Source organism: Chamaea fasciata, unplaced genomic scaffold, assembly GCF_029207755.1.
Source record: "Chamaea fasciata isolate MVZ Bird 193981 ecotype frontalis unplaced genomic scaffold, bChaFas1.0.hap1 SCAF_25, whole genome shotgun sequence".
Taxonomy (NCBI): Eukaryota; Metazoa; Chordata; class Aves; order Passeriformes; family Sylviidae; genus Chamaea; species Chamaea fasciata.
Window position 1 is genome coordinate 6,858,606 of NW_027094110.1, and position 12,080 is coordinate 6,870,685.

The 12,080-nt window shown below is 60.4% G+C and overlaps 1 protein-coding gene across 7 annotated transcripts in view; it reads left to right on the forward strand.

Moving 5' to 3' along the window:
- The window catches only part of CELSR2 (cadherin EGF LAG seven-pass G-type receptor 2), a 30,357-nt gene extending 18,471 nt beyond the window's left edge, over nt 1-11,886 (forward strand). For 2 of the 7 annotated variants that reach the window (XM_066204146.1, XM_066204147.1), the window contains 17 exons: nt 98-281; nt 1,386-1,529; nt 2,093-2,330; nt 2,702-2,887; nt 3,881-4,007; nt 5,051-5,251; nt 5,739-5,913; nt 6,913-7,025; nt 7,104-7,180; nt 7,655-7,781; nt 8,313-8,429; nt 8,510-8,640; nt 9,106-9,194; nt 9,285-9,428; nt 10,006-10,212; nt 10,287-10,512; nt 11,579-11,665. In XM_066204146.1, coding sequence (XP_066060243.1) covers nt 98-281; nt 1,386-1,529; nt 2,093-2,330; nt 2,702-2,887; nt 3,881-4,007; nt 5,051-5,251; nt 5,739-5,913; nt 6,913-7,025; nt 7,104-7,180; nt 7,655-7,781; nt 8,313-8,429; nt 8,510-8,640; nt 9,106-9,194; nt 9,285-9,428; nt 10,006-10,212; nt 10,287-10,512; nt 11,579-11,606 — 2,514 coding nt within the window. In that variant the 3' untranslated portion in view covers nt 11,607-11,665. Of the gene's footprint in view, nt 1-97; nt 282-1,385; nt 1,530-2,092; nt 2,331-2,701; nt 2,888-3,880; nt 4,008-5,050; nt 5,252-5,738; nt 5,914-6,912; nt 7,026-7,103; nt 7,181-7,654; nt 7,782-8,312; nt 8,430-8,509; nt 8,641-9,105; nt 9,429-10,005; nt 10,213-10,286; nt 10,513-11,578; nt 11,666-11,798 lie in introns of those variants that run through there. The other 5 variants (XM_066204143.1, XM_066204145.1, XM_066204142.1 and 2 more) reach the window with 3 other exon arrangements.
- Nucleotides 11,887-12,080: the final 194 nt, after the last annotated feature.

Consider the following 12,080-nt stretch of genomic DNA (forward strand, 5'->3'; position numbering starts at 1 on the left):
TGCCCCAGCAATAGATTCCTGCAGGGGAGGTTAGGGACCCCCTGCCCAGACCCTAGAGTGCCAGCTTCCAGTGCCACTACTGCTGCCTTTCCCCCAGAACCTGCTGCGGGTGGGCAGTGCGCTGCTGGACATGGGGAACAAGCGGCACTGGGAGCTGATCCAGCAGACGGAGGGTGGCACAGCCCAGCTGCTGCGGCACTTTGAGGAGTATGCACGAGCCCTGGCACGGAATATGCCCCAGACTTACCTCAGCCCCTTCACCATTGTCACCCCTAACATTGGTCAGTGGGGACATGCATGGCTGGAGGGCTGTGAGGGGGGTATCTGCCTGGAACATAGGCATGCCGGGAACATGTATGCCTGGGGACACGCATGTGCCCTTGGTGTGGTGTTGGGGACATGGGCATGGATATGCCTGGGGGATGTATGTGCTGGGGACATGGACATATGTGCGCTTGAGGCATGTGTGAGCTCAGGGGATGTGTGTATGTTGGGGACATAGACACATGTCTGGGAACACAGACGAATATACCTGGAGTATGTGTGTGCACAAGGATGTGTGAGCTGGGGATGTATGTGCACAAGGAGATGTGTGCTAGGAGCATGCATGCATGTGTGATGTGTACTTGGGAACTTGTGCTGCAGACACGGACATTTATGTGGCTGGGAAGTGTCCTGGGGAACGTGGGTGTGCCTAGAGGCATGTGTGTGTCCCTGAGGACATGGGCTGTGGTCTGTGTGTCCAGGGGTCAGTGGGTACTGGATACAGAGGGTGTTGTGTTCTGTGTATCCTGGGATTGGTGGGTTTTAGGGTGAGTGGATGTCAGGATCCATGGCCCCTGTGGTCAGTGGGTGTTGGGGTCCATGTGCCTGAAGGTTGGTGGCTGCTGGTGTCTGTGGGTCTATGGATTCATTACTCTGGGGTTGTTGGATGTCAGGGTCAGTGGGTGCTGGGCTCAGTGGGTGCTGGAGTCTGTGTGCCACAGGGTTGCTGGGTGCTGGGATCTATGGTCCCGGGATCTGCATGCCCCAGGATCTGTGGCTCTGTGGTTCATGGGTGCCAGGGTTGGTGAGTGCTGATGTGGGTGTCCCTCAGGGTCGGTGGGTGCTGGAGTTGGTTTGTGCCAGGATTGGTGTGCCCCAGGATTAGTGAATGCAGAGGTTGGTGTGCCCTGGGGTCAGTGGGTGCCAAGGTCTGTGTTCCCCAGGGTCAGTGGGTGCCAGGATTGTTGGGTTCCGGCATTGGTATGTCTGGGCTTGGTGTGCCCTGGGATCAGTGAGTGCTGGGGTCGGTATGCCGTGAGGTTGGTGGGTGCTGGGGTCTGTGGGCCTCAGGGTTGGTGGGTGCCATGTCATGCCGTGCAGTGGGTGACATGATGCCACAGTGGTGTCGGTGGTGCGGCTGGACAAGAGCAGCTTTGCGGGTGCCCATCTGCCACGGTATGAGGCGCTGCGGGGGGAGAAACTTCCAGACCTGGAGACAACCGTCATCCTGCCTGACAGCATCTTCCAGTCCCCCAAGGACAGGCGTGAGTCCAGGGCATAGGGGGGACAGGGGGCAGGGTTGGAGACCGACTTGTATCCATAGGGCTGGCAGGGCTTGGGGAGCACCCCATTTGTCCATGGGGACATGGCACAGCTGGGGACCCTGGCTGGGGGCTGGCAGGAGTGGGGGAACCCCTGAATGCCCATGGGCTGACAGAGTTGGGAATCCCCACGGGAACCCCAGTGCCACCATGGGGACCACAGTGTGGCCATGAGTCTGGCAGGTTTGGGACCTCAGGATGGTACTGGCATGGCTGGGGACCCTGGTAAGGATGCAATGACCAGGGACCCCAGGGTGGCATCAGAGATCCTGGTGTGGCCATGGCAGTTGGCAGGGTTGGGGACACAAGTGTGACCATGGGGACCTCATGGTCATGGAGCTGACAGGGTTGGGGACCCCAGTGTGGACATAGGGACCCCTGGAGCTGGAAGTGTTGGGGGAACCTTATTGTGGTCATGGGACTGGCAGTGCTGGGGACTCAGGGTGGCCATGGGAACCCCAATGAGGTCTCAGAGCACCATGCCACTCCCTGCCCATGGCCCCCAGGCACCTCAGCTGGGCATGGGCAGGCACCACAGGGCACAGGTGGGCAGGAGGAGGAGGAGGAGGATGAAGCAGGCAAAGAGAAGAAGGAGGAGGAAGAGGAGGCAGGGATGACTGTGGTGACCCGGCACAAGCGCCAGCCATCCCTGGGTGAGGGCCAGGCCATCGCCAGCATCATCATCTACCGCACCCTGGCCGATCTCCTGCCCCAGCACTTCGACACCGACAAGCGCAGCCTCCGGTGCCACTGGGGATGGGGGCTTGGGGGGCTGGGGGTGGCGCATGGGGTGTCAGGGCAAAGCCAAGCATCTGGGGGGTATAGGGAGATGGGGACAGGGGTGTCCGGAGGGATGTCAGGGGAGGGATGGAAAAGGGTACACATGGGGTGCCCAAGGGTGGGGGGGACAGAGAGTGCCTGACGATGGGGGGCAGAGGGTTGGGGAGGTGGCTCAAGGGATCTCCAAGAATGGTGCCTATGGGGTGCCCTAAAAGGGGGGGCACAGGGGAGAACGGGGTTCCCTCACAGTGTCTGTGTGGTGCAAGGGCACTCTGTGGCACCAAGGTGGGTTTTGGGGTGCTCTGAGTGGGCTCCCTGAACCCCGTGCCTCCCAGAGTGCCCAAGCGCCCTGTCATCAACACACCGGTGCTGAGCATCAGCGTGCACACCGGGGGCACGGTTGGCGTGGGGGGCATGGGGACCCCCCAGCTGCTGGCCAAGCCTGTCACCCTCCAGTTCCGGCTGTTGGAGACCCAGGAACGCTCCAAGCCCATCTGTGTCTTCTGGAACCACTCTTTGCGGTGAGGGTGGGACAGAGGACACCCCATGGGTGACAGGGGACACCCTGGGGGCACAGGGACATCCCGGAACAATGGGATTGGGGATGGAAGCACCTTGGGGAAGATGGAAACACTCCAGAGGGATAAGGGATCTCCCCACGGAGACAGGGGACGTGGGAATAAGGACACCCAGGGGATCAAGGGATATCCCAGGGAACACCGTGGGGGGATGGGGACATCTTGGGGAGTCAGGGGCAACATAGGGTGACAGACATGTTGTGGTAACAGGGGACGTGGCACACAACAGGGGAACCGGAAATACCCTGGGGGGAAAAGAGCCATGGAAATAGGGACACCCCAGGGAGATGGGGACACTCTGGAGGGACAGGGAGCATGGGGATGGGGGCATCCCATGGAGGCAGGGGACGTAGTAACAGGGGATAGGGACACCTTGAGGCGACAGGGGGCATGGGAATAGGGACACCTTAAGAGGACAGAGGACATCCTAAGGGGACAGGGAACATGGGGACAGGGCAGGATGGATGCCCCAGTGTCCCTGCGGGTCATGGGTGACTAACATGGGAACAAGACATGAGGGGACAGCTCTGACCCTTGTGGGTGTCAGGGATAGGATAGGGGGCTGTCTCCAAATGGAGGGGTGTTCCCGGGTGAGTGTCCCTGGTGGGTGAGTGGCCCCAGGTGGCAGTGGTTGTCTCTTCTGGGTGGATGGATGTCTCATTGGGTGGGTGTGTGTTGCCTGGGGATGTACCTGGTGGGTGTGTGTCCCTCTGGGAGGGTGATGCCAGTGGGTGTCCCCAGTGCATGTGTCCCTGGTGGGTGTCCAAGTGTTTGACCTCTTGGATGGGTGTCCTGGCTCAGGTGCATGTCCCTGGGTGGGGTGGATGTTCCCAATGGGTGTCCCTGGTGAGTGTCCTCAGCGGGTGTGTGTGTGTTCGTCCCTGGTGGGTGCACTGGCGGGTTTCCCAGCTTATGTCACCTTGTGGTGCTGTGCAGGGCGGGCAGTGTAGGTGGCTGGTCAGCACGAGGCTGCGAAGTCGCCTTCCGCAACCACAGTCATGTCAGCTGCCAGTGCCACCATCTGACCAGCTTTGCCGTCCTCATGGACATCTCCCGCCGAGAGGTGGGGACATAGGAGGACACGGAGGGGTGCATGGGGACAGAGGGGGACTGATGTGACTCAGGGGATGTGGAGGACCACAGTGACCCTGGGGCATGGAATGACTCAGGGTGAGGGCCCTGGTGGGGACATGGTGGTGGGGGGGTGGGATGGAGACACATGCAGAAATAGGGCACCAGGTGGTGCCAGGCACAGGGGTGGCACTTTAGGGACAGGGGCAGGGCTTTTGATAAAAGAGGCGGGACAGGGATAGGAGGGGGTTGGCAGAATGGGCGGGGCATAGAGGGGCAGGGTCAGAGTGGAGGAGTGGGTGCTCATGAAGGCGGGGCTGAGAATAGTGGGGGGGGCTTAAGTGGGGTGGTGCTAAATCCAAGGGGTACGGCTAAATCCAATGGGTAGGGCTCTATTGGGGCAGAATAGGGTGGGCCGGGGCTACGTCAGATCTGTCAGAACTCCCCCAGGGGCGGGTCCAGTCAGGATGAGTGGGATTCCAGTGGATGCAGCTGAGCAGGCTGGGCCGGTCGGTCTCCAAGGGGCAGAGTTGGTGTGGGTGGGGTTACAAGAGGGGTGGCTGAGTGATGCAGGTGTGTTTTCAGGGGCTGTGGTTAAATGCTATGGGCAGGGTTTCCTGGGGCAGGGTTGAAAACTGTGGGTGGAATATAAAGAGGTGTGGTCATTGCTGTGGGTGTGGTTTCAGGGGCCAGGGTCGAGTTCAGAAGGTGGGGTTGAAAGGGGCAGGGCTGAGTGATGTGGGATTTTGAGGGCTGGGGCTTAGTGGTATGGGAGAAGTTTAAAGGGGTGGAGCTACACAACGTGGGTGGGGTTTTGAGGGGCATGGTCGAAGGGCTGTGACTGGCGGTTTCATAAGGTGGGGTTACCAGGGCCAAGGCTGAACAATGTGAGCCGGCCTTCCTATTAGGCTATGCATTGTGGGCAGGACTTCCCAAGCCCAGGGACTGATTGCTTTGTAATGTCTGTTGATGGGGATATCTGGGGGGCATGCCCGCTGAGCACATGCCTGACATATGCCTATCCTGGTACTGCAGAACGGGGAGGTGCTGCCGCTGGCAGCACTCACCTACGGCTCACTGGGCGTGGGGCTGGCGGGGCTGGCGCTGGTGGTCGTGTCCCTAGGGACCCTCAGTCGGCTGCGCTCCAACCGCCACAGCATCCGCCGGCATGGCTCAGCTGCACTGCTCCTTGCTCAGCTTGTCTTCCTGCTTGGCATCAACCAGGCTGATGTCCCGGTGTGTGGGAAAAGGGGGCTGGGAAAGGAGGGAAGGAGTGGGGTTCACTGGAAAGGGCTGGTTTGCTCAGGGGGTCTGCTGCCTTTGAAGTGTTTGGGTTGGTGGGGCTAAGGAGTGGGCGCACCATGGTGGGCTGGGCCTAAGGGGTGGCATCTAAAAGATGTGAGGACAATAATCGGTGGGGGTCTATCAAAGGGGTGATGATCTCAAGGGGTGGAGTCTGTGTAAAGGGGTGGGGCTTCCAAAGCAGTGAGGCTGATAAACGGGTGAGGCTCTCTAAGGGGTAGATCTCATCAAAGGGGTTGGCTCTCATGGGGGTGGGCCACTCAAGGGGTGAGGCTTATAAAAGCAGTGGGACCTTTTAGAGGAGTGTGACTTCAACCGGGAATGACCTCTCAAAAGGGGTGGAGCTGGGGGTTGTGCATATAGTTGGATGGGTGGAGCTAGTGGACGGGGCTGTGGGCTGGCAGTGACGAGGCGGGTGCAGCTGGCGTGCACGGTGGTGGCCATCCTGCTGCAGTTCCTGTACCTGAGTGCGGTAGGCTGGGCACTGCTGGAGGCGCTGCACCTCTACCGGCGCCGCATTGAGCCCCGTCATGTCGACCGTGGTCCCATGCGCTTCTACCATGTGCTGGGCTGGGGACTGCCTGCTTTCATCACCGGTAAGCCCTGCTGTGAAACCCTGCTCTCATTCTGACCTCACTCCCTGGTCCACCAGCTGCCCACCTCCATCTGGGTCAATGCCTTCTGTTGGCTACACACCCTCTTCTAGGCTATGGCCCTGTCGCCTGAATCCCTCCCCCCAATCAATTTGATGCATGGTGGGGTCCTATTTCCATGTGTAACCCCACCCCCAGAATATAGGCCCACCCCCAAATGCATCTTTACCAGCATAGCCACACCCGTGGATATAACCCTGCCTCCAACAGGATAGCCACGCCCAATCCAAAACAGCCCCACCCCAAGAGTTTAGCTCCACCCTTAACCACCATAGCCTCACCCTGATAGTTTTAATACAGACCCAGAGTCATAGCTTTGCCCTCATCAATCAAACCAAATCCCCAAGATTTTAGACAGGCCACTGGGTCCATAATCCTACTCTCATCCACCACAGCTCTGACCCCAAACTGTCAGACACATCCCCAGAGTCATAGCCCCGTCCCAAAGCATATAACCCTGGCCCAACATTTTATCCCCACCCTAGGAGTTTAGCCCCACCCTCATCCATCATATCTCCACCCCCAAAAGCATCTTTCCCAACCTCTTCAATATGGCACCAGGGCCATAGCCCTTCTCCATCAATCATAGTCAGATACACCCCCAGGATCTTAGCCCCGCCCTTATCTGCATAATCCCACCCCGAGAGAATAGACCTGTAATAACCTCTCAGACAAGTCCCCAGTGGCATATCCCTGCTGTCATCAACACTGCCACATGCCAAGAACTTAGACATACTTCATTTGCATAGTGCTGTCTCTACCCAGTGTAGCCTCACCCCCAAGAGCAGCACCTTCTCACCAACCCCGTGCCATCCACGAACCATTCCATGCCCCGTCCTGCCATAGCTTCACCTTGTTTAGCCCCACCCCTCCCACCTTAGCCCCCTGTCTCCTCTTATAGCTCCGCCCACTGAATTGGCCCTGCCCTATATATCTTTGCAGGGCTGGCGGTGGGGCTGGACCCTGAGGGCTACGGGAACCCTGACTTCTGCTGGCTGGCCCTGCACGACAGCCTGGTGTGGAGCCTGGCTGGGCCCTGCGGTGCCGCCCTCGCTGTGTGTACAGGGCTGAGGGCTGGGGGCTGGGAAGGGCAGGGGATCCCCTATCACCCTGCTCACTCCCTGCACCCCCAGGTTGGCATCTTGTTCCTGGTGCTGGCGGCCAGGGCCACGTGTGCCACCCCCCAGGGCTTCCAGAAAAAGGGCTCAGCGTGAGTCACCCAGGCAGTACAGGGGGTTGGAACCAATGGGGAGCATGAGAGGTTGGGGCAACTGTGGAGGGCAGGGGGACACAGGAGGGACCAGGACACCCATGGTGGGTAGGGGGATATAGAGTCTTGGGGCACCTGTGGAGGGCAGGGGGCATCGAGGGCAGAGCCCCACTGGGGGCTGGGGGGATCAGGGGAGATTGGGGCATCTAGGGGGGCAGGAGGGCACAGAGCACCCATGGGGAGGCAGAAGGGCATTGGGGGCAAGGGCACAGGGAGTTGGGGTTAGGCTGGGCCCATGGGGAACTGGGGAGCTCAGGGGGGATGGAGCACCCAAGGATGGCAGTGTGTCAGGTTGGGGCATCTAGGGGGAAAGGGGGCCATGAGGGGCTGGGGCAATCCTGGGGGGCAGAAGTACAGAGGGCTGTGACATGAGATGTCATTGGGATGACACTGGGGTGCCATTGGGGTGCCCAGGTCTGGGGTGCGCACATCTGCAGTCCTGCTGGCCATGCCCAGCCTGGCCTGGCTTCTGGCTCTGCTCTCAGTCAACAGTGACATGTTGCTCTGTCACTACCTGTTCGCCGCCTCCAACTGCCTCCAGGTCAGTGGGGACCACCTGAGACCCTACCCCTGAGACCCCTGAAACACACACCCCTGGGACCTCCAGAGCCACTGCCCCTGGCACCACCAAAGACTCCAGAACCCCAAAGCCTCCACCTCTGGGATCCCCAGTGACCACCACCCCTGGGACTCTCAGAGACCCCAAAGTCCCCTGAAGCTCACACCCTTGGAAACTCCAGAGTCCCACACCTATTTGTGGAGCACCCAGTGGGCACAGAGGGATCCTTTGCCATATCCAAGGCACTAACGCGAGGTACCCAGTATGTATGGGGACACCTCAGTCACTCCACAGTGCCCATGGGGGGCACTCACTGCATATCGGGGTCCCTCATGCTGTCTGAACTGTCAGTGGGGAGCACCTTGTGGGTATAGGGGGACACTCGTTCTCTTTGAGGTGCCAGTGGGATGCACCCAATCTGGATGGTGACCCCTTGACCTGTCTGGGGTGCTGCTGGGGTCCTCCCAGGCTGTGCACACCCTTCCTTGTCTCCCCTGCCCCCTCTCTGCCCAGGGCCCCCTCATCTTCCTGTCCTGTGTGGTGCTGAGCAAGGAAGTGCGGAGGAGCCTCCGCCTGAGCTGTGCCCGCTGCCACCACTCACCACTGGCCACCAAAGCCACCCTGACCCCCGTGAGTGCTTGGGGACACAGGGTATCAGGTAGTGAAGGGCAGCCTGTGCCATGGCTACGACGTCTCTGTGCCCTTGGCAGGCCTATGGCAGGGACAGCACATACGTGGCAGGGCGGCTGTACCCCTCCCCAGGTGGTGGGTCCTCGGGGTCCCTGCACAGCACCACACGCTCGGGCAAGAGCCACCACAGCTACATCCCCTTCATGCGGCGGTACTGGGCACAGGAGGGGCCAGGGCATGGGTTTTTGTGGGGTCTTGGGCTGGTGTGGCACTGGGACGGCAAGATGGAATGGTGATGGGATGGTGGGATAGCAGGGTGCTGGGGTGGTTGGATGGCATGGCATAGCATGGGGGTATTGGGGTGGGTGGATGTTGGGTGATGGAGTGACATGGTTGTGAGGGTGTTGGAATGGCTGGATGATGGGGCAATGGCATGGTGGCATGGCAGTACAGTGGCAGGGTGGTGGGGTGGTGGCAGGGTGGGGGGTTGTCAGGAGTAGGTGTCAGGATGATGGATATCAGGGTGGTGGGCGTCAGTGGATATTGGAGTGTCAGTGGGCATTGGGTGTCAGTGGGTGATATTGTGTCAGTGGGTTGGTGTCACTCAGTGGGTGACAGTGGATGGTAGATGTTCATGAATGGGGGTCAGATGCTGATGAGTACTGTGTCCCCACAGGGAGGACTCAGGGCTGGCAGGCAGCCCAGGGCCAGTGCTGCTGCCTGAGCCCGGGGGGCTCTTCCTTGATGCCCAGGACCAGCCCGAGGGTACAGCATCACCCATAGGGCAAGTGCGCCCAGCCTCGGCCCAGGGGGCAGGAGGTGTATCTGGACAGCCCCTGACCCATGACCCCCCAGAGCACGACACAGACTCGGACAGTGACCTGTCCCTGGATGACCCAAGTGGCTCCTATGGCTCCACACATTCCTCTGACAGCGAGGACGAGGCCCCCCGCGGCTGGGACCCCCTGCCCAGGGCTCCCCCGGGTCCCCCCGGCCCTGGTAACACTCCCAGGGGGCACCCCGTGGAGATGGGGGACCTTCAACATGGCTGGGTGCTGATGGGGGGGGCTCCCAATGGGTAGGGGGCGGTGCCTTGCCTTATCCAAGATGCTGCTGGGCAGCACCTGGTGGGGATAGGAGTCCCTTGTCCAGTCTGGAGTAGTGATGGGGCCATTGAATGGATTTGGGGTGGGGGGGGGGGGGCTGGGGGGATTCTCATCTTGGCTGGATCCTGATGCAGGGGGCACAGAGTGGACAAGGGATCCCTTGTCCAGCCTGGTGTTCTGATAGAGACGTATAGTGGGTATGGGGGAGAGGGTCCCTTGTCCAGTCTGGGGTGGTGATACCTACCTTCCCCCCCCCTTCCCCCAGTGTGGGGGTCCCTCAGGCAGTCAGAGGTGCTGATGGGGGGCACCCAGGGGGGAAGGATTGCCCTTTGTCCAGTCTGGGGTGTGGATGGGACTGACACAATAGGTTTGGGTGCATCCCTCACACCATGTGCTGATGGGGGCACCCAGTGAGAACGGGGTGGGGTGTCCCTCATCCTGCCTGTCTAAGCTTCCTTCCTTCCTCACAGGTGACCCCCTGGTGCCCCCGGGGTGCCCGTACTGGCCAGGGGAGTTTGTGACAACAGCGAGCGAGAGCGAGGGACCAGGAGGTAGTGAGAGGCTTCGAGTGCAGCCAGCCGGGGGCCAGGGACACCCCTGGGGCGACCCGCCCCGGCCCAACGGCGAGGCACTCCCCAGGGACCCCCTGCTGTTGCCCTTGCCCCACCACCACAAAGGTAATGGGCTACCATGGCAGGGGTGGGCCCTCCAAATCTGGCCTCCCCACCCATGGGTGATGTTGCCCCTGCAGGGATCCTGAAGAAGTGCCTGCCCCCTATCAGTGAGCGGGGCAGTGCCCAGTGCCCTGGGCTGCTCCCTCCACCTCCCGCTTGCACAGCTGCCTCCTCGGGCAGCGATGGGGGGGTCCACCCAGTCCCCCGGCCTCGGCAGAGCCTCCAGGAGCAGCTCAGCGGCCTCACCCCCATTGCCATGAGCATCCGCACAGGCACTGCTGATGAGGACTCCTCTGGCTCTGAGTGAGTGCCCACCACATTCAAGGGGTACTCACTGGGAGTTCTTTGGGTGCCGGGGTTCCCACCATTGGTTTTGAGGGTGCCCTTGGGGTGGCCAGGGTCCCTGCTGGGTGGACAAGCAGTCAAACACTACTTGTTGGGTACCCTTTGGGTGCCTATCAGGTGCAAGGATGGCTGGGCAAAACGGTGCAAAGGTTCCAATTGCATTCTCACTTGGTGCCAGGGTTTTTCTCAGGTGTTCACTGGGCACCCATTGGGTCTGTCACTGCTTGTTGGCTACCCATCAGGTGTCACACGACTGACTGGACATCCACTTGGTGCAACATTACTTTTGGGGTATCCATCAGGTTCCATGGTTTCCTTTGGGTGTCCAGTGGGTGCCAGGGTGCCTAGCAGGTGTAAAGGTGTTTGCTGGGTGTCAGTAGGGTGCCAGGATTCCTCTTGGAATCCTGGGTGCCCATGGGGTGCAAACGTGGCTGTTGGGTGCCCACTGGGTGCCCATTGAGTGTTGGGATACCCATTGAGTACCCACTGGATGCCCACTGAGTAGTCACTGGGTGTCCATCAGGTCTAACTGCACCTGTTGGATGCCAATTGACTGTCCATGGGTGCCCATTGACCAATGGATGCCCACTGTGCATCCATTGAACACTGTGAATCCATTTGGTGCCTACTGAATGTCCACTGGGTGCCTAATGACCTCTGGGTGCAAACTACATGCCCATCAGGTATAACAGCACCTGTTGGGTGCTCACTGACCTTTGGGTCACCCACTGATGGCCCATCAAGCCTAACAGCACTCATTGGGTGCATGTTAACTGTTCATGAGTGTCCACTGACCACTGGGTGTCCCTTGGTTCTAACAGTGCCCATTGGGTGTTGGAGTGCATGTTGGGTGGCCATTGACTGTCCAAACATGCCTGTTGACCACTGGGTGCCCACTGGGTGTTGGGGTGCACGTTGGATCCTGGGGTGCCCACTGGGTACCCTCTGGACCACCCACAGATGCCCAGGGCAGAGCTGGCACAGCAGCACTAACCCTATTCTTCTCTCCCCCTCTACCCCCCAGATTTCTGTTTTTTAATTTTCTCCATTAACCCAGGGGGGTTGAGGGGCTCCCCCCAACCCCCACCCTTCCATCTCCCCCCATGGGTGGGTGCTGGGTGCTGGGGGGCACAGAGGGCACCCTGGCACCCACCTCCCCCATCACGCATCTGTCTTGTTTTTTATTATCCCCACCTCCCACTTTGTATCCACTCCCCCTGCCGTCTGTCCATCCCCCCCACCAGGAGCGACGAGACCTCGATCTAATGGGGACCCACCCAGCGGGCAGCCCACCCACTGTGCCAGGGACACCCGGACAGGGAGGGCACCGGGTTGGCAGGGGGACGGGGGGGGGGGGCACACACGGATTGGTGGGGCACAAGGACTGAGAGGACAGGAGGGGGCAGGGAGCCACAAGCCACCCCAGTGCACTTTGTATCCTTGCAGGGATTGGCACCTTGGGGGGGTGGCACAGGGTACCTCTGTTGCCCCCCCATGATCACCCCCAGCCCCTTTGCCCAGCAGTC